General features: G+C 31.3%; 7 protein-coding genes across 14 annotated transcripts; 4 read left to right on the top strand and 3 right to left on the bottom strand.

The window, feature by feature from the left end:
- The first annotated feature begins 565 nt into the window (after positions 1-565).
- LOC117222909 (uncharacterized) lies at positions 566-5,865 on the top strand. 3 transcript variants are annotated; one of them, XM_076525750.1, is made up of 5 exons: positions 566-713; positions 790-1,773; positions 2,107-2,687; positions 2,815-3,340; positions 3,424-5,865. In XM_076525750.1, exons 3-5 carry the CDS (start codon positions 2,125-2,127, stop codon positions 3,520-3,522), a joined length of 1,188 nt encoding a protein of 395 aa, XP_076381865.1. In that variant the 5' UTR covers positions 566-713; positions 790-1,773; positions 2,107-2,124; the 3' UTR covers positions 3,523-5,865. The 3 variants fall into 3 exon arrangements, 2 of the variants coding, with proteins under 2 accessions (XP_076381865.1, XP_076381867.1); XR_013034595.1 differs by lacking the exon at positions 566-713 and having other exon boundaries at positions 805-1,773; positions 3,424-3,585; positions 3,744-5,865; XM_076525752.1 differs by lacking the exons at positions 566-713; positions 790-1,773 and adding an exon at positions 1,859-1,988.
- Positions 2,780-8,778, bottom strand: smid (nuclear valosin-containing protein-like smid). Of its 3 annotated transcripts, none has more exons than XM_033474910.2 (12): positions 8,419-8,778; positions 7,832-8,053; positions 7,510-7,761; positions 7,110-7,424; positions 6,823-7,042; positions 6,432-6,714; positions 5,895-6,348; positions 5,615-5,782; positions 4,952-5,278; positions 4,640-4,864; positions 4,430-4,573; positions 2,780-3,146 (listed from the first exon to the last, which is right to left on the bottom strand). In XM_033474910.2, exons 1-11 carry the CDS (start codon positions 8,593-8,595, stop codon positions 4,448-4,450), a joined length of 2,769 nt encoding a protein of 922 aa, XP_033330801.2. In that variant the 5' UTR covers positions 8,596-8,778; the 3' UTR covers positions 2,780-3,146; positions 4,430-4,447. The 3 variants fall into 3 exon arrangements, with proteins under 3 accessions (XP_033330801.2, XP_033330800.2, XP_033330799.2); XM_033474909.2 differs by lacking the exon at positions 2,780-3,146 and adding an exon at positions 4,174-4,341; XM_033474908.2 differs by lacking the exon at positions 2,780-3,146 and having other exon boundaries at positions 4,174-4,573.
- A 230-nt stretch (positions 8,779-9,008) lies between these two features.
- Positions 9,009-15,745, top strand: LOC117222949 (uncharacterized). Of its 4 annotated transcripts, XM_033475012.2 has the most exons (10): positions 9,012-9,316; positions 9,723-9,788; positions 10,375-10,542; positions 10,620-10,782; positions 11,206-11,277; positions 11,446-11,565; positions 11,840-11,944; positions 12,433-12,732; positions 12,869-12,961; positions 13,032-15,745. In XM_033475012.2, the coding sequence occupies exons 1-10, from the start codon at positions 9,237-9,239 to the stop codon at positions 13,140-13,142; spliced, it is 1,278 nt and encodes a 425-aa protein (XP_033330903.2). In that variant the 5' UTR covers positions 9,012-9,236; the 3' UTR covers positions 13,143-15,745. The 4 variants fall into 4 exon arrangements, with proteins under 4 accessions (XP_033330904.2, XP_076381630.1, XP_033330903.2 ...); XM_033475013.2 differs by lacking the exon at positions 11,206-11,277 and having other exon boundaries at positions 9,009-9,316; XM_033475014.2 differs by lacking the exon at positions 11,840-11,944 and having other exon boundaries at positions 9,014-9,316.
- Positions 15,746-15,910: 165 nt separating this feature from the next.
- On the top strand, positions 15,911-17,544 carry OSCP1 (Organic solute carrier partner 1). Its single transcript, XM_033474944.2, has 4 exons — positions 15,911-16,131; positions 16,306-16,625; positions 16,706-16,983; positions 17,051-17,544. The coding sequence occupies exons 1-4, from the start codon at positions 16,020-16,022 to the stop codon at positions 17,421-17,423; spliced, it is 1,083 nt and encodes a 360-aa protein (XP_033330835.1). The 5' UTR covers positions 15,911-16,019; the 3' UTR covers positions 17,424-17,544.
- Positions 17,467-19,101, bottom strand: LOC117222915 (enoyl-[acyl-carrier-protein] reductase, mitochondrial). Its single transcript, XM_033474943.2, has 5 exons — positions 18,895-19,101; positions 18,571-18,807; positions 18,280-18,501; positions 17,972-18,202; positions 17,467-17,875 (listed from the first exon to the last, which is right to left on the bottom strand). Exons 1-5 carry the CDS (start codon positions 19,099-19,101, stop codon positions 17,645-17,647), a joined length of 1,128 nt encoding a protein of 375 aa, XP_033330834.1. The 3' UTR covers positions 17,467-17,644.
- Positions 19,102-19,416: 315 nt separating this feature from the next.
- LOC117222914 (solute carrier family 12 member 9) lies at positions 19,417-24,145 on the top strand. Its single transcript, XM_033474942.2, has 10 exons — positions 19,417-19,551; positions 19,805-20,083; positions 20,165-20,299; positions 20,614-20,951; positions 21,044-21,257; positions 21,351-21,620; positions 21,700-21,907; positions 21,997-22,785; positions 23,042-23,473; positions 23,564-24,145. The coding sequence occupies exons 2-10, from the start codon at positions 19,816-19,818 to the stop codon at positions 23,760-23,762; spliced, it is 2,853 nt and encodes a 950-aa protein (XP_033330833.2). The 5' UTR covers positions 19,417-19,551; positions 19,805-19,815; the 3' UTR covers positions 23,763-24,145.
- Positions 24,146-24,703: 558 nt separating this feature from the next.
- Positions 24,704-26,836, bottom strand: LOC117222917 (uncharacterized). The gene is made up of 4 exons (XM_076525516.1): positions 25,569-26,836; positions 25,289-25,441; positions 25,023-25,152; positions 24,704-24,877 (listed from the first exon to the last, which is right to left on the bottom strand). Exons 1-4 carry the CDS (start codon positions 25,606-25,608, stop codon positions 24,763-24,765), a joined length of 438 nt encoding a protein of 145 aa, XP_076381631.1. The 5' UTR covers positions 25,609-26,836; the 3' UTR covers positions 24,704-24,762.
- Between the last annotated feature and the right edge of the window lie 295 nt (positions 26,837-27,131).

The following is a 27,131-nucleotide window of genomic DNA, read 5'->3' as shown; positions in this document are numbered from 1 at the left end:
ATCCGAAAGATTTCAGGTATATATTTTTGAAACTGCGAACTATTTTATTAAAAACTATGAATGGTATTACATGCCTCCTTCTACCTACAAACTTCTCATTCACGGAGTAAACATAGTAAGACATACACTACTTTCTATTGGACAGTTGTCCGAAAAAACACAAGAAACCAAACATACAGATTAAAAAACATACAGGACGAAAAGTAGCAGAAAAATGTCAAGGATTACTATAAATCGCGATACTTTTTATAGACTTCTTTTAACATCAGACCCATACATGTCTACATTAAGAATGCATTCAACAAATAAAAATTGGAAAAATTAGATGAAGAAACTGTGGAATTATTATCTACTTAAGTAAGAAAAATATTATTTAACCCTTTGTACCATTGTGGACCATGAGTCCAGGGAGGCTCGACTCTTAGTAAAGTTTTGGGGCACTGTTTTGACTGCTATCTGAACTAGCTGCAAATTTGGACGAACTAAAATTCAATATGGCAGTTTAGAAGCAATAATTCAAATTCTGGATTGTAGAGCCAAAATGTATTAGGCATGTATTAACACGTTGAACGTCTAGCGTGAATCGGTAGTTTTTCCCGGCGCCACAAAGCAAACAAAAAAATTTACACGAGACTAACATATTGTCCTGAGTGTCCAAGTCACCCTAATTATGTCTATAATGTTTCAACGGATTCCATCGTAACTAATAAAATGTTATAATATTTTTAAAACAAATTTAAATATAAGTATAATTTGTTAGTATAAGTATATTTTATATTTTGATAATAGGTATGGAAGTGAGAGACACAGGTTAATTACTTAACACAACGTGGTTTAATGAACATTAGTACAAAATGTGGCTAGCATGCACATGGGTCCCACAGGCTGTGACCATAAAAAACAAGCAGAGTGGTACGCGGTGGACGCGCCGGTGACGCGTCGGCGGCGACTTCTGGGCGGCCAGGATGAGGCACTAAGGGATACGAAGATATCCCTAACATTTTATTTTATTATTAGTATAAGTATATTTTTATTTACTTTATACTTTATTGTTACCTCATAGTGTCTATACTCGTCATAATTGTGTTACAAATAAAATTACTATAAATTACCTCCAAAATTCTGCTGCGGGAACGTAGCCGTCACCCAGATATGGGCGGCGTGGCATTTAACGTGTTAAGTACATTTTTTTCGAAAATAGTTATGTACACATAATGGTGCACATAATCTAATTTCAAGAAAATGTACTTAATACACTACAACACAGCGAAAAGTAAACTAATATAGGAAAACGTTCGTACATACGCTAGACTGGGTGATCGAGAATCCTACGGGGTGAAAAGTACAAGTTGAATATCGCGCCGAACGTTTCAGAGCGAAACCACAAGCATGGTGAAGTGAGACAAACTACATTGGTCGTCGGTGTGACTTGTTTCACTTGTGGTTGTGTTGATCTCGTGCTCTCTTGCTCATTCACTACTTCCACTCTTTGTCTAAAACTGTGAGGGCAGCACTGTTTAGCTGTGAAGCACCAACCAATCAGAGGAGAGTTTCTCTACTTTCTTCATAATTAAAGTCGGTGGCCCCCGCATGGGCTTACTATAGAGAGACACTACTGTAGTGAACAATCTTGTATTTTTTATATCATAGTTGTAATTCTCTTTTATGAGCTTGTGACCAATCGCAGCATAGTGTGGAAATTCGTTATTTTGAAATGAAACAGAAGAGATAACTGAACATTTTTGGCAAGAATCTTCTGCAGTGGAAGTCGATGTGAGTATTTTATACATTATCCTATATTAATGTATACACTAATGTTAATTAAGTGCCAGTTTTAGTGTTTTCTTAAGGAAAAAAGACGTTAGTGTAAAAAAATTTTTAAATTTGTTACTCGAAATATATCAGTAACAGTAATTCTTTCAGCTATTCAACTCAAAATATTTTTCTCATTGTGACATTTCATATGAAAATTGTGTACACTTAAAGAAGTAATTTATAATTTTATAATATAAATTATATGCCGTTAAAAATACTATTTCTTTAATTTTTAACCGACTGAGTTTCAATAAATATCTGTATATTAATTTGCATTATTATCAATTGCAGTACATTGCACATTTAGCGATGCATAAGAACAAGAACACCAATTCTCAATCGCAACGAGTAATTTCACAAGTACATAATAATTTTAAACAATTACGAATATCTAAGGCATCATCTGTATCAAGTGAACATTCAGTACATAATTCAGATAATATAATCACTGCCACAAACGACTGTAATATTTATTTAGCAAATAATAAGGAGATAGTAGAAAACACAAACAAATCTATGGAATTGATGCCACCACCAAAATTACCTCTGTCTTCAAACAAGGCTGTATATGCACAAAAGAACAGTGATCAAGAAAATGACAAAGAAAACAGAAATGTCAGAGACTTAGAGACAAAGAAGAATGAAAAACAATGTAGTGCAAAGAATAAATATCAAAGTGAGAAAAAATGGGTTTTGACAGATTTTGATATTGGTCGTCCACTAGGAAAAGGGAAGTTTGGCAATGTTTATCTAGCTAGAGAAAAGAAATCAAAATTTATTATTGCTATGAAAGTGTTGTTTAAGGCACAAATACAAAAAGCTGATGTAGAACATCAAGTAAGACGAGAAATAGAAATTCAAACACATTTGAGGTAAGACAATATATACATATATTGTATCAAATTTCAATTTTTACTACAATAATAATGATAATAATGACATTCTGAAATGAAGAAAAATTACCTCCAAATATTAACAGGTATTTATTTTTTAATACAGACATCCAAATATACTGAAAATGTTTGGCTATTTTCATGACGATAAAAGGGTATACTTAATTTTAGAATATGCTCCAAATGGAGAGTTATTCAAAGAATTAAATTCACAACCAGAGAAACATTTTGACGAAATTAGGACAGCTACATATGTATCTCAGTTGGCAGATGCCCTAAAATATTGTCATAGCAAGAAAGTCATACACCGTGATATTAAGCCTGAAAACTTATTACTTGGTATGAAGGGTGAATTAAAAATGGCAGATTTTGGATGGTCTGTCCATGCTCCTGCTTCCAGAAGAAACACTTTATGTGGGACACTAGATTATTTGCCACCTGAAATGGTTATTGGGAAGACACATGATCATACTGTAGATTTATGGAGTCTTGGTGTTTTATGTTACGAATGTTTAGTTGGAACACCACCATTTTTAGCTAAAACTTATGAAGAAACATATGTCAGAATAAAAAAAGCTCAATATAAATTTCCAGATTACGTTAGCGAAGGAGCAAGAAATTTAATATCCCAGGTGAGATCTTTTACATTAGTAACTGCAAGTTACACACTTTGTTATTACTTTGCAATGTTAAACTTTTTCTCATTTTTTTTTAGTTGCTAGTTGTTAATCCAGATCAAAGGTTGCCTCTGGAAGATGTTTTGAAACATCCTTGGATTGTACAAAATCGAACAACAGAACCACATATTCAATAATTAAATAATTGGTTTTAACAAGTATTCTTCTATGTTCTACGAGTATAAAGAAAGTATATAGAAGTACGCGTCTGAAATAATTTATCTCATATACGTATTTTACAAATAGAGAGTACATTCCATGCATGATGTATTTTATACTGTTATTTTTATTTACTGGGACCATTACTATTTAAAATAGATGTTCATGTTATTAATTCTTCAAACTTCTTACTTTACAGAAGTTTCTGAGAGTCTGCATTTGATTTGCATTAGACTGAAAATTTATTGGCAAGGGTACATATTTTAAAAAGACATAACTGTTGAAATAAAAACATAATGCAAGAGTATAATCATACGTATATTCAACTTATTCAATAAGATTATGAATAATCAATTGTATATATTTAAATAATTGAATAGATTATTCTTACAAAATAATATCTTTATCAAAGACAAATTATACAGAATTAAGAATATATTGTATCCGGAAACCATTTTCGCCACTTTCATCTTTTTTAAAAAACAATGAGATCAAATTTAGTTTTTTTTAACGTATATTCAAGTAATATTCATTGTCGATAAAACTGCACTATTGAGTTATAGCAACTATCCTTTTACAATCCTTTCTTACTATTTACGTTATGGAAATGGTTATGCAAACTACGTATGTTAAACATAATTTTATTTATTTATGAAAAAGTACCAAGACAACTCTTTCGCATCACATAGGTCTAGTTTTTAAAAAATAAAGGAAAATATAAATTTCAGTTAAAAATGGATAACTAAGACTTAATATTGCAACTACATCTTCGCATAGTAAAGATTAGACTGCTTCGACTATAAAAATAAAGTTAAAGTGTATACACTTCTTATTTCACTGTTATTAATCTGAAAGAGTATTTAAAAATGGAAGATTGTTACATACATGTGTAATATTTTTATTTCACGTTTCCATAGGTTCCATAACTACGTCTACTATAGCTGTATCTGTTGGAGTTTCCATTGGATAGTCATCAGATTTCTTTTTAATTGAATATAACTTCTTCAGCTTTTCATAATGTTTTATATCCTGTAAGTTATAATGTGTCATATCTCAATGTAGAGATGTAGGTCATATATTTCTGAAAATACATACCTTTTCTTGTACAGATGGTCTTATTTTATCAAATGCAGATAAAATATGCCGCATAGAGATTTCTGGCTGTCCTGAATAATGTATATCCATTAATTCTCGTAATGCTTCTATGCCGGCTTCTCTGATTAAAGCTGCTAAATCTGCTCCAGTATAGCCATCACACTTTGTATTAAATCCTATTTGTTCAAGGTTTACATCCGCAGCTAATTTTGGTTTAGTTGCATTCTGTATAGATGAATGGTTAAGAATTAGAATAATAGAAGTTACCTTGAAAACATTACCTTATTTATATACATTCAATGCCTAAAATACCTTTGTTAGTGCTCTTAAAATATCAACACGATCTGTTGCAGTAGGCAAATCTACATACAAAATTTTATCTAATCTTCCTGGTCTCAAAACTGCTGGATCAATAATATCAGGTCTATTACTAGCAGCCATTAAAAATACTCCTCGACGTTCTTCTACTCCATCCATTTCTGTAAGCATTTGATTAACCACACGCGACGTAGCAGAATTATCGCCATCCGATCGCCTTGGACACAGAGCATCCAATTCATCAAAAAATATAACACACGGTGCAGAATTTCGCGCTCTCATGAAACATTGTCGAACAGCTTTTTCACTTTCACCAACGTACTAAAAGAAAGCGAAATTGCAATTAATACGAAGTGCAGTCATGTAACTCTTGACATGTAGGTTAATCAGAAATTTACTAGCCACTGTTTCTCTTGTAAACGTAAATAATAAATATGAGGAAAAAATAAGAGAAAATATATCCTTTCGTTTCTATACATGCATGACTCTAAATGTAACTGTATAGTATCTAAATTCGCCTTGATAGATGTCCCAGTAAATAAAAGATAGTTCTATCCCATATCTTTTAATTTTGTCCTCTCTCATATTTTCTGTATACTTATCCTTTATGAGGAAAACGCTGACGAGCAAATGTGTGACTATGCATAAAATAATTACCATATTTAAAAGTTCTGGCCCCTTAACAGATATAAAGTTGATACCAGCTTCATTTGCAATCGCTTTGGCTAATAGCGTTTTGCCACATCCAGGTGGACCACATAATAATACTCCAGTAGGTGCTGTTAATCCTAAGGCTGTAAAATGTTCGGAATGTCGAACTGGACCCTAGATTATTAAATTGAACAGAAAAATGTAACTTAAAAATATATGTTTGGTCTGTTTAGACAAATAAAGAACTTTTAAAGATATATATATATATATATATATACAACTTTACCAGTATAGCCATTTGTAATTCCTCTCTTATATCTCGTAAGGAACCAACATCATCCCATGTAACATCAGGTACAGTTGCAAAGCCTTCCCTTTTAGCTGATGGTTGAATAACGCGAAGAGCAGTTTCAAAATCACTGTGTTCAATACATAGATTCTTTAATCGTTCTGAAGAAAGGGGTGGATCATTACGTAACCAAGTGAGTAATGCTGCTAAATCTGGCGATTTTGAATTTTCTGGTATCACATCCATCTCGACTAGCGCTTGAGGACTTGTAGCATTGTTAGCCTTGCTTAATTTGGCGATGTCTTCTTGATTCGAAAGAGGAGATTCAATAGTTACTTCTTCATCTAAATTACCTGTATTTTCAAAATTTTCCTTTTCAACATTCGGTTCGGCTTCTTTCACTTCCGATGATTTAATATTCGGTTCAGATCTGTTTACATCTTCAAGTATCCTAGTAGAAACAAAGTAAGTGACTCGATTTGTTATTTATAATACAATGGCTTTTAAATATGCATCAACCGTTAAAAACGTTACCTATCCACAGCTGCCATAGCAGCTTCTCTAATTAGTGCCACTAAATCGGCTCCAACGAAACCTGGCGTTAGCGAAGCTATTGTAGTTAAACTAACATTGGGAGCGAGTGCTACTTTCTCTGTATGTACGGTTAAGATGATGGTTCTTGCATCTCTATCTGGTATACCAAGACACACTTCATGATCAAAACGGCCGGCTCTTCTTAATGCAGGATCTAATGAATCGGGGCGATTTGTAGCTCCAAGTACCAATACCCCAGTGCCATTTTGTTTGAAACTCAATTCTGTATGACAAAATATCATTCTTTGTTGAAAAATTAAATTAATGGTCGACTAATATAAAAAAAATCGAAAATTATAATTAATACGATTTAGTAACAGTAACAATTTACCATCTAAACATGATAATAACTGAGCAACAATTCTTCTCTCCATCTCCCTCTGAGCAGTAGCTCTGTGGGGTGCAACAGCATCAATTTCATCTATGAAAATTACACATGGTGAAACTGCTAGTGCTTGTTCAAATAAATCTCTAATTCGTGCTTCACTTTCTCCTGATACTCCTGCCACGAGTTCAGGTGCTGCAACTTTTAGTAAAGGTATCTCCAATTCCTATGTTGAAAGTAAAAAATTAATAATAAAATAGGAAAATATATAATAATTTAGAATCGCATCTTACTCCTGCAATAGCATGTGCCAGTAGCGTCTTGCCACATCCAGGTGGACCATGAAGTAAAAATCCTCTCGGTGGTGATATACCAAGTTGTTTAAATATTTCTGGATGCTTCATGTGAGCAAGTAGTTTACATACAGTTTTTAAAACTTTGTCACAACCGCCTATGTCAGTAAATGTAACTTTTGGTTCTGACACAGGCACACCTTTGGCCTTTTTGACGACTGGATTGTTATCTATCTCTTTATCACGTTGCCTTTTCCTATTAAATTGTTCAATCGGTGTACTAACTGCTGCAGTTTGCCGTGCTTCTTTTGTAGGCTGTAAATAAAATATTATAAAATTTAATAATTTAATATGCAATATAAATATTTTTATAACTATATTAATGCAAATAGAACATTACTGCTTTTCTCTGGTCAATGTCTTTAGAAGGTATAGGTTTTTCAACATGTGAAGATGGATTTGGTTTCATCTGTCGGTTCACCAGTTTGCTTTCATTCGTCTTATTATAAGTATTTGAATCTGCTTTACTTGCATCATCATCACTGCTGATGTCTATTAATTCTTTGTCACTGGAATTCCCATTTTGTTTGTTCTGTGATTTTTTATACATTTTCAACAACATACCATCCAACATAGTATTTTGGGGATCTGACTATAAAATCAATACATCCCTTTTCAGATATGCTACAAAAATAATATTCACATAACATGTACGTCAATACCTCTACATCAACGTCTTCTTCATCATCTTCATCCTCATAAGCAGGCCAATCACAAGGACAATGTTTTTTTGCAAACATTTCTGTGAGTTCGTCGTATGCTTTGCGTACTAGAGCTCTAAATGGGCCTCGCTTTTTTATACGATAATCACGATATTTCTTTTGCAACGTATCTGCCATTTCATTAACATCAATGTAAACTTTATTTTCATTTTCATGCATATACTAAAAATTAAAAACATATGTTTAAAATACAAAATGTAAACAAATTTTATTCAAAATGCAACTTTAATTATATATTTTTATAATTACATAATAAATTAAAGTTAAATATTTTGTGACAAAATATTGTGATCAGATTAATTATATTTAAAGCAATATTATGTGCAATTTGCAAGTGTTGTATAAACGATAATAAATAATTTATTTCTACATGGACTTGAACACTGTAAATAGTTGATAAGGTGCTTTTGCTATGTACTTTAAATGTTAATACGTAAATTTACCGCGCAAAGTGCGCATTACGAATGTAAACTTGATCTACATAGCTAAGTTAAAAGAACTCTCAATGAAGAAAATCTACGAATTACCGTTTGTACACGTGAAATCAGTAACTGATCCCGAAGATCTCTATGAGAAAAATCAACTTTCGGTTTATTATTCACTGGTTTCGATTTTGAATCACCGCTACATCCTTGTAACGGAATGATATCAATCGACGAATTCAATTTTCCAACCTTCTGCATTTTTTTACTGTCAGGAGTCATGAACGGTTTGATAGAAATCAAATAATCATCAAATCTTTAAGCTTGGCTTCTTGCAGTTTTTAACATGTGCTACCATGTAATTATTATTACCAATATTCATCCACTACTTCATTTCTTAAACTGTAATACAGAAAAGAGGTTACATATATCACAAGAGAAAGAATAACCAACATTCGAAACGGGTTATGTTGGAAGTATAGAAGTTTGAAGATATATAGATTAGCATACCTGTAGAATTTTTTCGCACATGTGTAGTACACTTTAGCGCTGCTAGCATCAAGAATTTCAATCAGAGTTACGTCTCTGATATACACTCCGTGTTCCCGTGTTATGCATGTATAGTATGTACATATATGTATATACGTATGTATTGTCAGCAGTGTAGCACACATGCGTATTTCACAGAAAACGATTGAAGTATATTTTGTGAAAGCTTCGTATTCGTAGATTCGTACCATATTTTTCAATTAGTCGACGACAAACCATCATGGCGATGGGTTTTACTTGCGTCTTTCATTTACAAATGAAAAATTCATTGTGATGGTCTGAGCAGAGCTTTTCTTGTAATTATTTTCAACATTCACAGGGTCCTAATATATTATTTTGTTTCTGTTATTTTTATATAAATTAAAAATTTCATTATGGTAAAATTAACAGAGGAGATGGTTGTAGCTCGGACACGAGTGTCCGATTTCTCTGCCGTTAAGAAACTTAATTGTTGGTATGTATTTGAAAAGATGTTACAGTTTTCAAATAAATTCAATTTTCTCCAACGATTGATCAATTTATACAAATAGGGGTATTAAACTGACAAGTTGAATGTTCTAAGTATTTTTTTATCATAGATCCAACTATGTGATTTACAGTTCATTTTGCTATATTCTTAGTTAAGGAGCAATTGTCCACTGTAAAGTATTCTTGGATTTGTTCCACTATTTTACTAACATTTTATCAACATTTGTTTATTTAGATTATGAAGTGTTAACCTTTGAAGCTCACTTAGTTATTACTTTTTATGAAAAACCATTTCATGTTCAAGTAATAAATAAAATTTACTACAATATAATTATAATAATATGCATAATGCACATTTATCATGATTCTTTTTAAATTTCTTGTTATTTTAGGGGTACAGAACTTACTGATGTGAGCATTTTACGAAAAATGAAAAATGTGGAAGTGCTGTCCTTAAGGTAAATTCGATTTTGTTATGTTTTGTTATAATTTCTCCAACAAAAGTAATATCATAGCCCTTGTTTTACAACTAAATGCTATTATGAAAATTATATTATTTATAGCTATGATTTAAGTCTTTCAAATCTGTTTGTATCAAGGAAACTCTAATGCACTCCTACTATGGAGAGGTTTGTGAAAAACTCAAGATCATAAGCACAACCTACATATGAGGAAGTTGTTCTTCCCACACATTTTGAATTCATTGTAATATATTTTCCTGTGATGAGAGAAAAAGAATTCAATGTTTCTTCACAACAACATCAAATATTTTTATCTGCAATTGATAATGAATAAAAATATTTTATCCAATCATATTTGATACTCTTTTTCTAAAAGTTAATTACATTTTATTGAAATCGGTTTATGTATATACATATAACTTGGTAATTTGCAATTTCTCAAAAGCAACATTTTATATTTACATTACATTTTCTTTTTAATTATTTAACAATGTATTTAAAATATTATTCGATTTTGTTTATAAGTTTCTTATACCTGAAAAAAGATATTGGGTATATTGATGATATTTAAATTTATTTTCAGTGTGAACAATATTAATACTCTTGCTGATTTCCAATATTGCCTAAGTCTCCAAGATTTGTTTGTAAGGAAGAATAACATTAAAGACTTAAATGAAGTATGTTACCTCCAAGGTCTACCTAATCTACGAAATTTATGGCTCGGAGAAAATCCTTGTGCTGAAAAAGAAGGGTAATATACTTTCTATTCTGTGTCAACTATTAATATTCAATTTTTTAAGAGGGCTTGAAATCAATTATTTTTATTAGGTATCGGTTTGCAGTTCTTAGAGCTTTGCCAAATTTACAAAAGCTTGATGATAAAGTAGTTTCAGCAGAAGAAGTACAAGTAGCTGTAACCCGAGGTCATATTCTAGTTCATCCCCTGGATATTGACGCATCTCCACCTCAGTCAGAAGCAGTGAGTCCAGAGGTAAGATTATTCGTAAAATACTATTTTGTGATGTATTTTTATAGAATGTTTTCATTTATTTTATCACCAAAGACTTTATTTAAAACATTCATATAATTTGGGTATCACTGTATCAACTACTGATGATAACTAGTGATCACTTGCTGTTATTCGTGAGAACTGAGAGATTAAACCTAAGGAGTTCACAATATAAATTTTAAGTTTCTTAAGATTTGGATGTGTAGTAATGCAGAATTATAACATTATCTTATAATAGACAATATTTGATTTGACTTAAATTACTCCTAGATTTAACCTTTACAGTTTTTATTAATACAGTTGGAATTTTATTTAATATTACTAAGTAAGTTAATTAAAACATGTTATTGTGTTAATATGTCTTTAACAAACATCCTAACATTTCAATAACATTTACACAATTAGGATATTGTCACTGAATATATAGAAGAAACAGAAGCGATAAGACATCGAAGATATAGTTCATCAAGTGATCAGGTAATATAATATTTAAATGTTCATCTGCTTTTTTAATTTCGTTTATAATAATTTTTCGAAAATGTTATGACAATTTTTTTTGTTTATTCTCATAAACATGTTTTCGTTAATATCCATATATGTATGTGATACATAAAGATATCTTCTTAGCAAGACGTTTATTTACAGAGAAGCTACGAGGAAACACAGCATACTCAAGAAGAATATCATGATTCAGATCGTAGAAATGCAAACTATAATGCATCACAATCTCATCGCTATCCACAAAATAATCAATACACATATGAAGTGAGTAAACTAATTATTGTGTATACCTACATATATACATATATTCTGCATGGGAACTTTTATATTAACTTGTCTTTTCATTTAAAAATATAAGAAATCAAATTATTAATGTACTTAGATTTTAAATTATTTGCTTCTGCATTTATATTAGATTTAGAATGATACTAACTTTCTCATTTAGTATTTGCTAAACAGAATAATTAACTAACTTAATACCTAATGAATAAGCTTGATTATATCATTGCTCCTTTTATCTGTATTCGTACACTAACAGCTACAGAATGGACAGTCAAAGAATCACAACAAAGATGACACTGTATGTACAGAGTCACGCAACGTCAGTGAAAGTGTGACCACTAACACTGTTGAAATAATTAAGGTATATTTTACAGAATCGCAAAATTATTTTTGCAGCATAATAGTTCATTATAGCGTTAACTTGATAGTTCTTGCATTCATTACTTACATCCATATACATATAATCAATTAGCTAGAGCTACTACCACAATCTAAAATAGTCTTCTCTAGCAAGTAGATTTTGCATAACGACATTGATAATCACTTACATACACACAGATACATAGCATGTGTATACATATAAGATAGTTCACCAGAAACATGATATATAATTATCAGTTTTTGGTAACTAAATGTATTCTGTTTCTGGTGAATTTATTGTGTGTATGTTTCATATCAATATTTGTTTGGCATTGGAATTTAAGTAGAATGCGAAAGAAAAGTCATAATTTATCACAAGTTAAAGTTAATTTTATATTACTTGCTTTGTCTTATAACGATTAATAAAAATAGATATAATTATTGGTTTCAAATTAGTATATAAAAATTTCATTGTTTTATGATTTTTAGGAATATGATGAACGACCAGCAGTTTCAAGACACAATGGTGAATATGACGAAAGAAGAACTTGTACAGAATATAGTAGTAATGAAATTCCTCAACGAACGTATGCGCCAACGTCTCTACGTACACAATACTCTTCGACTGAGCCTATGGACGATAGACGTTCAGATAGAAATAGTTACGAATTCGATAATACACACAAATCGGAGTACGAAGAACACCACGAGCAGAGGATAAATACGGAATATGAAGAACATCAAGCACCACTTCAGCCTAGAAAAACAGCCCACCAAAACGTTGAAAGGGTGAGAAATGGAATTGCAAATTATTTTAAAAAGATTGATGAAAGTGTATAAAATATGATATCAATATAATATTATCTTTGCATAAAAAAATAATTTAATTAAATAAGATATAAAAAAGAATTATTTTAAATTACAGGAAGATTCTAATCAAATGCCTGGATGGGTGAGACATTCTGATAAAGAAAAATGTAGATCTCAATTCTATTATCACAGAAGACCTGTTACAAGGGTAAGGTTTCCCATTTTCAAATTTAATGTAATGATATACAGATATTATGTTATTTGTCTTTCAATTTTAGAATTCAAATATATTATCAGCTGTACTTTGCTTAGTTAAAGAACTTGATTACCCAAGTTTGGAAGTGGTAGAGATGGCTGTTAGGAATCGAATGGATGAATTGGAGGAATGATGTTTCTGACACCGTCCCCAAAATGCTCAGGGGACGGTGGTCTTTTCTCAAATGGGCAGCGTATCTTCAATTCCAAGTCCAGAATTCTCAGACTCTCTCGACTCTACAATAATTCCTTGTCAATGCGTTGAAAATGATGCAAATTGTAATCTTAATCATCACACGTGTGATAGACATTCGACTGATGATACCACTGAAAAACGTCCAATTCGTCGAAATGGATGCATGGACGCTGGCTCAACGCGAAATCCAAAAAATGTATCGATAGACCCAAGCCCGAGGTATTTCGGAAATAATCAGTACGCGTCTAAACTTAGGGACTCGGTACCGGACAATTTGATGTCAGTAGTCAGTAACTGCGAAGAAAGGAAAACGAACGATGTTAGAAGAGTGGCAAGTAGTGATAGCATTCCCCGAGGTGGTTATACTGGTTTAACTTTGAGCCCAGGATGCAGAGTTTTAAGTCAAGATTGTGTAAGAAGGTCGAAAAGCCCTGACGTTAGAAACACGATTGTCCCTCTACGATATATTCAATCGGCAAAAGGTACTTGGACATATAACTTATAAGTTAAACTGTAAATTATGATAATATACTTTCTTAAAATGAGGAGATTCTTTTAGAAATGTGTTTCAAGAAATTTTGAAATATTATTGATTCCATCATTAAATTATTTAAACGGAATGACACACTGGCAAGTTTCTTAAGAAGAAAGATATATATTTATATATATAATACATATAATAAATATATATTATGTAATATTATAATATATATAATATTTATATATTATATAATTATATTATATATATTATATTATAGAAATCGTATATATGAGAATCGATTGTGATATTTCTACAAGGAGTGAAAGCGATTAAGTACCCTTATGTGTATTATAAAAAACATAAGTATTCCCAGAATAAGATGACGTGTTTACCAATTTCAAGTAAACGGTATAAAAATCAAAAGAGGTTAATGTTACGATCTCTAAATCAACTTGAGATTTGTTACATTAATAATTTAATGTGTTGAAACATATTAATTTCAAAAAAGTGATTTATTGCTTGCATTTGTGTGATTGAAATTAAAACACATTCGATATTCGTTTATTTTAAGAAATACGTCTACTTGAAATTTTGTTGCTGACATAACATTTAAAGTTTACTTTGTATACAGAGTGGAGTATTTAAATGGAAACACCTGAAAATCTTCGTTATATATGGCCATATGAAAAAAATCTATAATAATCTCATACTAGTTCACAAGGGGTGTATGTAATATCATTTTTTGAATGAAATTCTAAAATCAACTTTATTTATCTTCAATGAAATTATTTTGTACAAAAAAGTAGTTCAACTTTTTGCTAGAGCTGTTTTTGTACGATCATAAATAACGGAAATACCTGCTTAAACTTTTCCATTTAAACCTTCCATCCCATAAAAAGGCATGCAATCAAATCAATTTTATGCCGAATTAGATGTTTTTTTTTTCGTAAATATGAAATGATTTTTATTTAAGCCTGTTATTAAACTTAAGTTTGACATTTGTCAAAACCTAACATATAATGTGCAATAATTTATACAGTAGATTATGATGTGTACAGGATACATGAAAATTCTTCAACAGTGTTTTTAAGATTTTTCAGGGAATTATTGAACACCATTACATACTGCATTTAACTTTTAACACATTGTTTTTTTATACATTTTTGTATACTCAAAAAGTATCTGTGACTATAAAAACTTATGTACTGATTTCTTTATTCCTCACTGCTTTCACTTTCGTCATGGAATTTATTTATTCAGTCTATTATAAACATTGTAATGGTGTCATTAACATTTATTGCGTAGTACTGTAATATAGTACTTAAAATGATATAAATTTCGGGGTAACGCGAGATAACAAAAATGGAAGAAGGATATACTTGTGCAATAGAGTGTACCATAGATCAACATTAAACTGAAAAATATGCGTGGCATATTTGGTTTAGAATTTTCGTGCATCAATAATTAACAACTGACAAAAGGAACTAAAAGAAAAAGGTCTACTAAATTATTTCTAGGATCTAAACCGTTCCACTTAACTGAGCCAATTTTCATCGTAGATTTAAGATATTTCATAAAAATGCGGAATACATCTTTTGTTACATATAACCGTCCAATTGTATTATTTTATAACTGAGTAATGTTATTGTTATTTATATTGTTGTAACTATTACCATTAATCGTTTAATATCTGATTTCATACATGATGCAGGTAATAACAATTTGTGGTTAATTTTAAAAAATTTTTTATGAAGTTAGAAAATAAAAAGAACAATTGCAAAAACGTCTTTCATTCTGAACATATTAATTTTGAATAATTTGGGTAGACTGTTGATTATAAGTGTTGCCTATGACGTCGAAGTCATAGACTGAAATAAGAAGATTATAAACTGTTACTTAAATTTCATTATTCGCTAAATATTATATGTATGTATTGAGACTATAAAATTATTAATTGTTATAAGTTAAAAATTTTTACTACTTAATGTATACATTTATAATAACTTGCTGCAATTAAAGGTATTTATGTGTTTTAAGAAATAAATTAAATGTAAAAATAATTTTGTGTAGACTATCTTTACACACCGATAATAAATTCTCACTCATAACGTTTAATATGAAAAGATTTAATATAATCAGAATTATAAGAATGATTTTTAACGGCTATAACGTATGAAATGTTGCGCTGCTCTAAATATACCACGTCAATTAATTTTATGTACACTATTGTTGTCAGGACAACGGTATGGATAGAGTAATTGTTACGCGTACTGAACGTCGTAAAACACTTTAGTTCTTGGTATCAGTGAATTCTATTAAAAAATTCGTACAAAAATGTATAATTACGTAACACCAATTCTTTATTTAAATATGGGTGGTGAAATGTTGTATGTTCTACAACAGAGATTGAAAGCACAGAAGATCAGTGTTGAAAAATCTATACAAGGCAAGTTTACTGATCATTTGTAATAAATTTATCTTTCATAGTTTACAGGTGAAAAACTTATAGCATTTACTATTACTATTTACATACTGAAATATTGATTTACATTATAGAATAGCTTTATCTTACTATTATAAACTAAAAATCTACTTAGCGAAAATACTGCTTTGTTTTCAGTGCTGGAAGGTGTAACAACTGCTTTACTTAGTCCTAAAATACTGTCTTGTATATTCGAGGAAGAATCTACGAGTGGAATGACTGCTTTAAGATCAACTTTAGAGGCTGTTGTATTGTCATCTATTGTTAAACTCGATGCAAGTAGTATGGACAAATTATTTGATCTCATGATCATGATGGTGAAATATCAGTTAACTGCAGCTACTGGCCCTAAGGAAGTTATTCTTTTAACATTAAATCACACAGATGCAATGCGAGATATGGTCAGTCATCCGACTGCACAAAGATGCCTCGGAATGCTGCACCAGATGGTTATTGACGTAGGCAAATTGTTTATACTAACTAATAATTCGTTTATACTAACTTCATTTTTATTAAATGCCCATTATTTGTTGCATAGATATACGAGGATTTAACTTGTGATGAAGTGTGGAATATTAGACATAACTGTTTGAAAGAATTAGAGACATATTGCGTAAGGGTTTCTCTTCTTCTTAGGTTTGGATTGCAAAATGATGATGGTAGTTTTAACATAACGTCACGAAAATACGATGAAAAATATGAAGAGAACAGAAGTACCTTTTTCGACATGAAGTTACGTGACATGCATCGCAAAAGCTCCTGTGATGGGTCGTTTAATCTTTATGGTGAACGTGGTACTATACTGGGTAAAAATATGTAAGTAACAAAGAAGAAGAAACATTCAGTCGATGAAACAAATACGTACTTAATAAATATGATATAGGTATGCAATGACTAATGAAATGTTGAAGCTAACAAGAAAGGGAGAAAATGAAGATATACAAAATTGTGGTGCAAAAGCAGAACTTGGAATGTTAGCCATTCAATTAGGGACTGAAGAAGCTTCATATACAAGACCTTTTACTTTGAATTTATTTTCAAACGATGTTCATGACAGTGAAAATATTGGAAAAGATAGTTCCGACTCAAAAGAAGCAGACACAAGTGATAGAGTTGATATCAAAAGTCAAAAAACAGTATTTAATGAAGATTATAAAACAAAACTTGATAATGTACGTGCAGACTTTTCTGAAGACAAGCTTAATGACTTAGAAAATCAAATGTTAATATTAGATATGCTAGAAAAAGCAGAATAATTTTTTGCAATATAATTTTAAGTTATGTAATAAAAGCACCAAATTTTTATGCACATTTTATCTATAATTGTATACAATCATTTTTCTGTACAAATAAATGTTTCTTTACTTAACATTAAAATAGTGTAGTATTTATACTACTCACATAAATTCTAAACCTTTCTAAAATGCAGCTTTTTCATAGAGTAGAATACTTTTATTTTCTACGTAAAATAATTAGTTTAAAGTTTGGTCATATCCAAAATATACTTTACTCCAGTTCGACCATCAACATTAAGTGCATTTACAACAGCTTCTTGGAACTGACAAAATGGGACTAACTTATGTGGTGGAGCTTTAAGCTTTTTCTCTTGGAATAATTTTCCTATTTCACTAAACATATCTAAACGTTCTTTGGAACTTTTATTATTTTTTGTCCATGCTGTCATCCAGAACCCTTTTAAACTTATATCCTATAAATATTATGGAATTATTAATAGATATCTGAAGCTCAATGATAATATAAATTATTTTACAAACTTTAGTTATAATTAAAAAGTTAAAGGAACCTTAAAAATAAGTGCAGAAGTTGGAACTGTTACAGGTTCCCTGGACATGCCACCATAGGTTACCATAACACCTCCAGGTGCTAAATGCCTCATAACATCCAATGCATTTTGTCCGCATACACAATTGAGAGCCAATTTTGGAGATGTTAACTTCTTGCTTTTAAAGATTTGAGTATTTCTTATATCGGATTCAGTTAATATTTCGTCTGCACCTAAACTAGTTAAATAATTCTAGAAGAACATAAAGATGTTATACATGTTAATACATGTTGATATACAAACATGGAATATGTTAATTTTTTTCTTACCTTTAGTTCTTCTAAATTTGGTCTGTCTCTGATAACACTAACGGATTTATAATTCCATATTTTACATAATTGTATGACCATCAGTCCTACCGCAGAATTTCCACCATTTTGAATCACAGTATCCCCTGCTTTCAATGATACAAAGTCTTTCAACATTCTATATGCAGTACAAGGATTAACATTCAACATACTGGCTTCTATTGTTCCAACATCTTTTGGAACCTAAGAGTTTTATAACAGTCAAAACATTAATCTAATTATACATTTAAATTTTTAGCTTTAAATTTGTACCTTCATGAGTTCTCCTGAATTATAAGTTGCATGTGTTCTCCATGTCCCCAGATTTGCATCATTTGGAATAATTCTGTCACCGACAGTTAGATCCTTAACATTGGGTCCAACAGCTATTACTTCGCCAACTCCTTCATTTCCTGGAGTAGCTGGTAAAGATGGTTTGCTTGGATATTTACCTTGTATTGTGTTAATATCTGCTGGGTTAACAGGTGCTAATAACCATTTCACAGAAACCTTTATAAAGAACAACATTTTATAATAAGCAATTCTCCAAAGATCCTTATCCTAAATAATTTAACTGATTAGTCAAAAACAAGTTACCTCATTATTTTTTGGTTGATTAATAGTTTGTGTTGTTATATGTAAAACAGCTGCAGGATCCCCATATTCTTTGTAAAGTAAGGATTTTACAGAATCTATTTTCAAATCCGTGCTCATTCCACGAATTAATGTAAAGTTTGTTTTAATCGTTCGTGAAATCGGCAAAATTGATTGTCTTAAATAAATAACCATTTTGAGGTTTAACATATGTTTTGAAATTTTTATACTAATTATCGAAAGATGAATAGTTTACTGAGTTCTTATTATAAGATCAACAATATTATATAAAAGGAAATATTTAAAAATTCGATTTCAGATTCGATAAACGTATGTATTAGGATATACTACATTCTTGTGAGCAAAAGTGACAATGTTACTCGATACGTTCCATTTAATTTATAAAATATTAAAAATATTTGTAAACGATCAAATTTCTCGCAGTAGGAAAAAATGTTTATGTATCTAGCGTTTTCCTACAATAAGAATACTCTGCCATGAGTTTGATAACCTAAAATGGTTACAGTTACAGTGGTTACAGTCAAGTCAGTTAGTCAGTAGTTGTTTGACACTTCGATAGGTGACATCATGCTTGTGATTTAATTTACGCGTTACGATAACGATTAGTTTTGTGTTGTGTTATGTAAATAAAAGACACGAGTACGTAAATTATCATGCTATTAAGTAGTCTAATTATCTTGTTAAAAAAATCATTATGTTTTAATTGGGGCTTATGTATGTTTTTATATGTTCTGTTTCATTGCTCTTTGTTAGATAATTATACGTAATAATAATAATAATTATTATACGTAACGACTCTTTGAATAAGATTAAACAGCACAGTTTCATGTTATTGAGTCAATTACCAATTAGTGTACATGTTAATATATTTAAAAGTAATGTATATTTCCAGGAAGCGAGAAAATGATAGCCTCAGAAATAGGGTCAACAAACAATGAACTTGGTCATATTAAAATTGGAAGTGAAAAAGCCCCATTAATCCATGGAAGAAGTGTTCTTTACAGACTAAGTAATTTATTTAGAATTAGAAGAGTACAACATTCAGAAGGAGATGGATATGTTGAATTTGGTAGTTTGGGTGCAGATAGTGGTCGTACCCTTGGAACATTTGCTGGTGTGTTCAGTCCTGTTACATTATCCATGTTCAGTGCCTTAATTTTTATACGAATGGGTAAGAACCTTTTCTTATATAATAATATAATCCGATATCTTAATATTATTTTGATGTTGTAATGGAAGTTTGATATTTTAGGATATATTGTGGGCAATGCAGGATTACTGATAACATTGGTACAATTTGTGATTGCATATGGAATTTTACTATTCACTGTTGCATCTGTGTGTGCAATTTCAACAAATGGAGCAGTTGAAGGAGGAGGCGCATATTGTATCCTCAACAAATGATTATTTTTTTTTGGTTAGAGAATGTTACTATTTTCAATAATTAGTAAGCTGTTACGAGTAATTGTCATATCTCATTCAGAGATAAGTTATCAGTCTCAAGTATATTCTTGTATTTAACACAACCATTTGCTTATATCTATTATTTTTATTTTCCAATTGCCATTGCATTCAATCAAATAATGAGGTTTAAAATAATAATTATTTTTGATATTAATTTGTACATTTTGTATACACTTCAAATTAAGTTTATATTAAGACTTCATAAAACTACAGTTTTTCTTATAAATTATTATACAGTTATGATTAGTCGTACCCTTGGGCCAGAATTTGGTGGTTCTATTGGTACATTATTTTTTATGGCTAACATTGTATCGAGTGCACTTTGTATCTCTGGATGTGCTGAAGGACTAATAGAAAACTTTGGGCCATCTGGCTATTTATCTGGCAAGAGTGCTCTTATCCCAGATGGCAGATGGTGGCGATTTTTATACTGTTCTTTATTAAACACTGCCAACTTATTAGTATGTTTGATAGGAGCAACAATGTTTGCAAAAACGAGTGTAGCTATTTTGGCCATTGTTTGTGTTTGTTTGTCAAGTGTTTTTATAAGCTTCTTGTCACAAGAACATATGGAGGTAATAATATACTATGCAAAAAAGAATTTAGTGCATTTAATTATTTTATTTCGTATGAAAGCAATTTTTAATGTCATTCCTTTTTATTGTAGATACCAATTCCAGATTCGAACACACTTGTTCAGAATGCAACTGAACATGTCAATGGTACTTATACAGGGTTATTATCATCTACTCTTATAAGTAATCTTTATTCAAACTATAGTTATGATTACTCAAGTAGTGGAGCAATCACTAGTTTTGCAAGTGTATTTGGTGTATTATTCAGTGGTGTAACCGGGATAATGGCAGGAGCGAATATGAGTGGTAATTATCAAGACTATTTAATGATTCATTATTTATTTATATCCGTGTAATTTTTTGTATAATTTACGAATAATATTTTATAATTATTTATAGGCGAACTAAAAAATCCAGGCAGAAACATTCCACATGGCACTTTATCAGCAGTATTGTTTACATTCATATGTTATATCCTTTTATCTATATTTACAGCTGCAAGTACAAGTCGATTTTTGTTGCAAAATAATTTTATATACATGATGCCAATTAATATTTGGCCACCATTTGTAGCAATTGGCATATTGACAGCAACATTTAGTGCTGGATTGAGTAACTTAATAGGATCGAGTAGAGTACTAGAAGCGTTAGCGAAAGATAATGTGTTTGGTAAATTCAAATTTGAATTTTTTACAGAAGCAATTATCATTTTTACATTTTTGAGATTGAATACTTTTGATGATTGTAGGCTCCGGATTAAATTTCGTAACACAAGGAACGTGGAAAGGGAATCCAATTGCTGCAGTTTTAACTTCGTGGACTTTAGTTCAAGTAATTTTACTTGTAGGTTCCTTGAATACTATAGCTCAAATTAACTCGGTATTGTTTTTATTAAGTTATTTGGCTACCAATTTGGCTTGCCTTGGACTTGAGCTTGCAAGTGCTCCAAACTTTAGGTATCATTTAATTTGTGTTTATGTTATATTAATTGGAGATGTTAATTATTCATAGATGACATTTTAAATCTTCGTATATTTCTTTACAGACCTACGTTTAATTACTTTACATGGCATACAGCGACAATTGGACTTCTAGGAACATTGATAATGATGTTCGTTATAAATAGCATTTATGCTTCCAGTAGTATAATACTGTGTTTAATATTAATCATCGTATTGCATTTATTTTCGCCGAGTAAAAATGCACCATGGGGAAGCATTTCGCAAGCACTGATATTCCACCAAGTCAGAAAATATTTATTAATGCTTGATTCGCGTAAAGATCACGTGAAGTTTTGGCGACCACAAATGCTGTTAATGGTAGCATCTCCACGATCAGCATGCCCGCTTATAGATTTTGTAAATGATTTGAAAAAAGGAGGACTTTATGTCATTGGGCATGTGAAAGTTGGAGAATTTTCGGGTCAAAATATTGATCCTACCATAGAAGAATATCCACATTGGTTGAGTTTGGTCGATCATATGAAGGTAAAAGCATTTGTTGAGTTAACAGTTACAAAAACTGTGCGCGAGGGGTTGCACCATTTAATAAGAATATCTGGAATGGGTGCAATGAAACCGAACACAATTGTTCTTGGTTTCTACGACGAAGAAACGCAAATGGATTTTTTTACGAACTCTCAATATGCGACAGACATATTTGAGAATGTTTCAACATTCCCGAATAGCACTGTATTTCCATTGAGACAATCAAATGCTGAGAAAAATTTAGATCCGGTACAATACGTTGGTATGTGTTCGGATGTTTTAAAAATGAAAAAAAATTTATGTTTGTGCAGAAATTTCCATACACTAAATAAGTCTCACATAGCAAAGTAAGTATACGATTAATATCTTTGTTTACTGATTGAATTTGTATTCGCTGTTGAAAGCTCTCTCTCTCTCTCTCTCTCTCTCTCTCTCTCTCTCTCTCTCTCTCTCTCTCTCTCTCTCTCTGTGTGTGTGTGTGTGTGTGTGTGTGTGTGTGTGTGTGTGTGTGTGTTTGTGTGTGCGTGCGTGCGCGCGCGCGCGCGCGCTCGCGCGTGTGTGTATATTTCAACCTATTTTCATTCCCATGAATTTCCTTTCTAGGAATTTTAACTTAAAATATATCGACGTGTGGCCTGTAAACTTTTTCCAACCAACTGATCAAGATCCGTTTGATACAACGTCATTGTTCATGCTTCAACTCGCGTGTATTATCAACATGGTACCTGTGTGGAAAAATTTACACCTGAGAGTGTTCCACTGCGAAATTTCAGACAGCGACACAAGTTTAAATATTTCAGATTCGCAGAACGCAATAAGCGAATATCCTAGAGTTTCTAACGAGCATCGCATTAGAAAATTGTTGAACATGTTAAGAATATCAGCATCGATTACAAAAATTCCTAATTGGGGTGCACAAGTACGAGGATTACAAGGCAGACCTCTCATCGAATCAAGAGTGGAATCTCAATATGAATCAAGCACTGAGAGCAATGACAACGTTTTAAGTAATGTCTCGCGTGCTTACATTTTGAGGTACATATTAATAAAAATACGTATTCATTTGATAAGGAAAATCTCGAGGGACGATATTTAATACGAACATGTTTCATATTCTTTTTTTAGCGTAAACCAACTAATTAGACAGTATTCTTCACAAACTGCAACAACATTCATTTATTTGCCTGCACCACCAGCGTCTAATACTTGGGACGAAGAAACCATGTATCGTCAGTATCTTCAATTGTTGACAGAATTGACCGCGGATTTACCTCCTATACTATTAGTACATGGTGTGAGTGCTGTCACATCTACAACACTCTAACATATGTACATGTAGGAACATATGTTTTTACTGTGAGAATTTTACATCGCGGGTATTATTTATTGATTCAATTATCTTACATTAAGTTGTCAAACTATTGGCATTTAAGTATATTCGATGGAGTAGATATTGGTATTCAAAATATAAAAAGTATTGGTCATGTTTTATTTAACGTATTATTTTATTAGACTTAAATTTACACGATTAATCAGTTAAATATTATTACTGATTTTTTATTGCAATAAGAGAAGCTTAATGTTATAACAAAAATAGTTTGTTACTGTGATAACGAAATTACTCGATAAGAGACTTTCCAGAAGTGAATATTTTTTAAGCATGTAAAAAATCTTTATTGAGAAATATATAACCTTTATTTTAACGTATTTCACACATGAAACTATTTCCATATAATTTTTTATACTATCTATATACTACTATATACTTTATATTATCTACTATTTGATTACTCTAAGAATAGGCATAAATCGGTAATTGTAATAAATGCAAATTTAAAACTGAGTATTCTATCATTTTGAGCTCCGAAATGTTTCCCTCTTCTTTTAAGAGAGAAGAAAATAACTAAGGATGAGAAAATCAAGGAAATAAGTGAAATTACATAAATCAGTGTTAATATTTTATTTCATGATTAGGATAGAATATGAAAGGATAGGATAGCATAGGATAGCATTATACAGAACTTTCGTTATACACGGAAAGGGCTAATATGTACTTCAGGTCATTTAAAAAATTTTTTTTCTTTAATGAAATTTTTTCTTCGCGGTTTTGTTAACAAGTTATTAATAAAAAAGTACGGATTGCCGCTATTCGTCCGCTGTACTTGCTCTTTGATTAGTCCGCGTTTTTTGCTACGGAAGAAGTTATTTCAAATCACCTCAGAAATTAACCCCTTCCGGCTGTAACAGGAGTTCTGGGACACTCTGTAGATATAAGATTAAATTTATGCCGGGACTTCTTTATTACTTTTACGAAGTATCACATTTCAACAGAATAAGTATTTTGCTGATCCAAATTTCGTTCCCAAATAAATATTGCACCTGGGGCAATAGTGAGCTGCGTTTTTGAACTTCGTAACGCAATACGGTACCATGCACATGCTTTGTAATCGAGATGCCAATGAAAAGATAATGATCGAATAAACAGGATGATACGTATTTTAATAATATGAAATTTAGAAGAAGAAAACATAAGTTTTTCAAATTTTTTATAACGAGAACTGTTTTACGTTATATTTATACTAACCACACAGGAGTCAATGTTGCAGCAAGCTTGTGCGTGTCACGAGTACTATAATAATAGACATCCGTTTTTATATAACTTAAGCAATTTGGACAAGTCATTTTGTATGGATATTTATCGAAGTCAGTATGCTCTGAAAGCAATAATATTTTGTGTAATATGCAGCAAGACAAACCTTCTTAACTACTTCAAACTCTTGCAAAGTGGTACACAATCGAAGAATTCTTTCGCATTTAGAGATAAGCTACTTCTGAACTGATTTAATTTACCTTGTTCCGTACGAGGATATTTCCGTGTGAATAGTGAGCTTACAGTTTTTTTAATTAATTTAAAATTATGGCGTCGTTTCTTTTCTCCGGAAATGCGAAATACATGATGCTCTTTTACGGTACGTACAAGCCTACCCTTACTAGGGTATATATCTTCAAGGTAAATATTATTTTACATTAGGTGTATAATTTTATATTGTTTTGATTAAATATAAGAATAAATTTACAATTAGATTGCTAAGCGTACAATCGAAACGATCGAAGACCGTGCAATACGTACGTAAAGTGGGTTTGATGGCAGATTCATTATCTTGCTGCATAAAATTCAACCTTAACTAAAGATGTAGGTGCAAATTATATTTGTATTTCATACGTTTCGTGCAAATGTCATTATCGAATATGTTCGATAAACACGTTATCAAATATGTTCAATTCGTAGAGCAATTGTTAAGCCTACATAGATATACATTTAAGGGGTGATTCCACGCTAAATCGATCACTTTTCTCCCTCGATGTCTGGAATTTTGTACAGACTGAAATATGATATAGTTCATATGATATTAGGGGGGTTTAAGTTGTCATTTTACTAATTTCGAATTTGTTTAAAAAATACAGGGCTCTGAAATTTACGATTTTTGTACATTTTTGCAAAAATGGGTTGTAAATGAGATGTACTTTTTTTAGTTTTACTTGGGAAGGATACACCGTTCTAAACAAATGTTGATTCGATTGAAAAATTATTTTTACAACGTTGAAAGTTATAAACAAATTCTTATTTTTTATTCTTATTTTTGTCGCGTCTTTAAACATTCGAAAAAAATACTACCGCATTGTAATCGCAGCGGACCAGCAAAGTGGGACAGAAGGAATTTTTGGATGCGGAAATTCTAACTTTTCCGAGTGCGTGCCCGTGAACGGCTGGGTCTGAAGAGCCGGTCGCAAAAGTGACGAAGTTGAACCTTGTTTGCCTTTCCAATTCTCTCTCTCTTCTTGTCGGCCTTTCAAAAATCTATCAGAAGATCACCAGAAGAGCATCGCTTTGCAGTTGTAACACCCAAAAAATTTGACGGAATCGGTCTCTTTTAAACATCTTCCAATAGAAAAGAATTCTGCTCTTGCAGAATAAAAGGGGTGATTTAAGGGGTGATTCCACGCTAAATTGATCACTTCTCTCCCTCGATGTCTAGAATTTTCTACAGACTGAAATATGATGTAGTCCATATGATATTAGGGGGTGGTTTACAGTCGATCAATATTCCACTACATGTACTTGCAGAGTGGCATTATTCCCATAAATAAATTAGTCCGAATAAATTAGTTACTAACGATTTCTCTTGAGATACCCGATGTTTTGTTGATCGAACCATTTAATGTTTAAATGATTCAAATATTAAACCGAGAAAATTATTCAACATTCTCTTATTCTCTGACTTTGAATTTATATAGATTTTTAATAATGTTGACGCACTTACCTTGAAAACGATAAATTGCGTTCTTTCAATTTCGCTGTCTTCTTACAATCGATCATTGTAAGTAATAGTTTCATTGTTACCATCGCGTGAACCCTTTGGTCTCGTAATTTTCGATTTCATTGAAACATTACAAAAGATAAACAGTCGAAAATAAAATGCCCATGAAAGAGAAGCAAGATAGAAGTGTCTCCAAAGCGCGGACGACACTGTAAAAGAAAGTGAACTCGTCGGATTCTTTAAAAAACTACTTACATAATCTTTTAATGTATTATATGCTGTATACAAATGTAAGCAACTATGGGTGGGAAAGGAAGATACAAACTATTTCGGTACAGTAATAATTTCTCTGTCGGAATCAAGAACGATTCTTA

This window comes from Megalopta genalis, chromosome 12 (genome assembly GCF_051020955.1).
Source record: "Megalopta genalis isolate 19385.01 chromosome 12, iyMegGena1_principal, whole genome shotgun sequence".
Taxonomy (NCBI): domain Eukaryota; kingdom Metazoa; phylum Arthropoda; class Insecta; order Hymenoptera; family Halictidae; genus Megalopta; species Megalopta genalis.
The sequence above is the reverse complement of the archived record's forward strand: the minus strand, read 5'-3'. Positions and strand labels throughout refer to the sequence as shown.

Bases quoted from the DNA above. Each gene is read 5' to 3' on its own strand.
- LOC117222909 (XM_076525750.1), top strand. From the start codon at position 2,125: ATGCATAAGAACAAGAACACCAATTCTCAATCGCAACGAGTAATTTCA. The intron at 2,688-2,814 runs GTAAGACAATAT...TTTTTAATACAG, and splicing joins GAAATTCAAACACATTTGAG to ACATCCAAATATACTGAAAA. The intron at 3,341-3,423 runs GTGAGATCTTTT...ATTTTTTTTTAG, and splicing joins CAAGAAATTTAATATCCCAG to TTGCTAGTTGTTAATCCAGA.
- smid (XM_033474910.2), bottom strand. From the start codon at position 8,595: ATGACTCCTGACAGTAAAAAAATGCAGAAGGTTGGAAAATTGAATTCG. The intron at 6,349-6,431 runs GTAACGTTTTTA...TGTTTCTACTAG, and splicing joins GCTATGGCAGCTGTGGATAG to GATACTTGAAGATGTAAACA. The intron at 4,865-4,951 runs GTATTTTAGGCA...TCATCTATACAG, and splicing joins TTTTAAGAGCACTAACAAAG to AATGCAACTAAACCAAAATT.
- LOC117222949 (XM_033475012.2), top strand. From the start codon at position 9,237: ATGGTAAAATTAACAGAGGAGATGGTTGTAGCTCGGACACGAGTGTCC. The intron at 10,783-11,205 runs GTAAGATTATTC...TTACACAATTAG, and splicing joins CAGAAGCAGTGAGTCCAGAG to GATATTGTCACTGAATATAT. The intron at 11,945-12,432 runs GTATATTTTACA...TATGATTTTTAG, and splicing joins ACACTGTTGAAATAATTAAG to GAATATGATGAACGACCAGC.
- OSCP1 (XM_033474944.2), top strand. From the start codon at position 16,020: ATGTATAATTACGTAACACCAATTCTTTATTTAAATATGGGTGGTGAA. The intron at 16,132-16,305 runs GCAAGTTTACTG...CTTTGTTTTCAG, and splicing joins TGTTGAAAAATCTATACAAG to TGCTGGAAGGTGTAACAACT. The intron at 16,984-17,050 runs GTAAGTAACAAA...AATATGATATAG, and splicing joins ACTATACTGGGTAAAAATAT to GTATGCAATGACTAATGAAA.
- LOC117222915 (XM_033474943.2), bottom strand. From the start codon at position 19,101: ATGTTAAACCTCAAAATGGTTATTTATTTAAGACAATCAATTTTGCCG. The intron at 18,203-18,279 runs GTAAGAAAAAAA...ATGTTCTTCTAG, and splicing joins CAAATTTAGAAGAACTAAAG to AATTATTTAACTAGTTTAGG. The intron at 17,876-17,971 runs GTTCCTTTAACT...TAATATTTATAG, and splicing joins CTTCTGCACTTATTTTTAAG to GATATAAGTTTAAAAGGGTT.
- LOC117222914 (XM_033474942.2), top strand. From the start codon at position 19,816: ATGATAGCCTCAGAAATAGGGTCAACAAACAATGAACTTGGTCATATT. The intron at 20,300-20,613 runs GTATCCTCAACA...ATTATTATACAG, and splicing joins TGAAGGAGGAGGCGCATATT to TTATGATTAGTCGTACCCTT. The intron at 21,908-21,996 runs GTATCATTTAAT...ATTTCTTTACAG, and splicing joins GCAAGTGCTCCAAACTTTAG to ACCTACGTTTAATTACTTTA.
- LOC117222917 (XM_076525516.1), bottom strand. From the start codon at position 25,608: ATGCAGCAAGATAATGAATCTGCCATCAAACCCACTTTAC. The intron at 25,153-25,288 runs GTAAATTAAATC...TATTGCTTTCAG, and splicing joins ATATCCTCGTACGGAACAAG to AGCATACTGACTTCGATAAA. The intron at 24,878-25,022 runs GTTAGTATAAAT...TCGATTACAAAG, and splicing joins GCAACATTGACTCCTGTGTG to CATGTGCATGGTACCGTATT.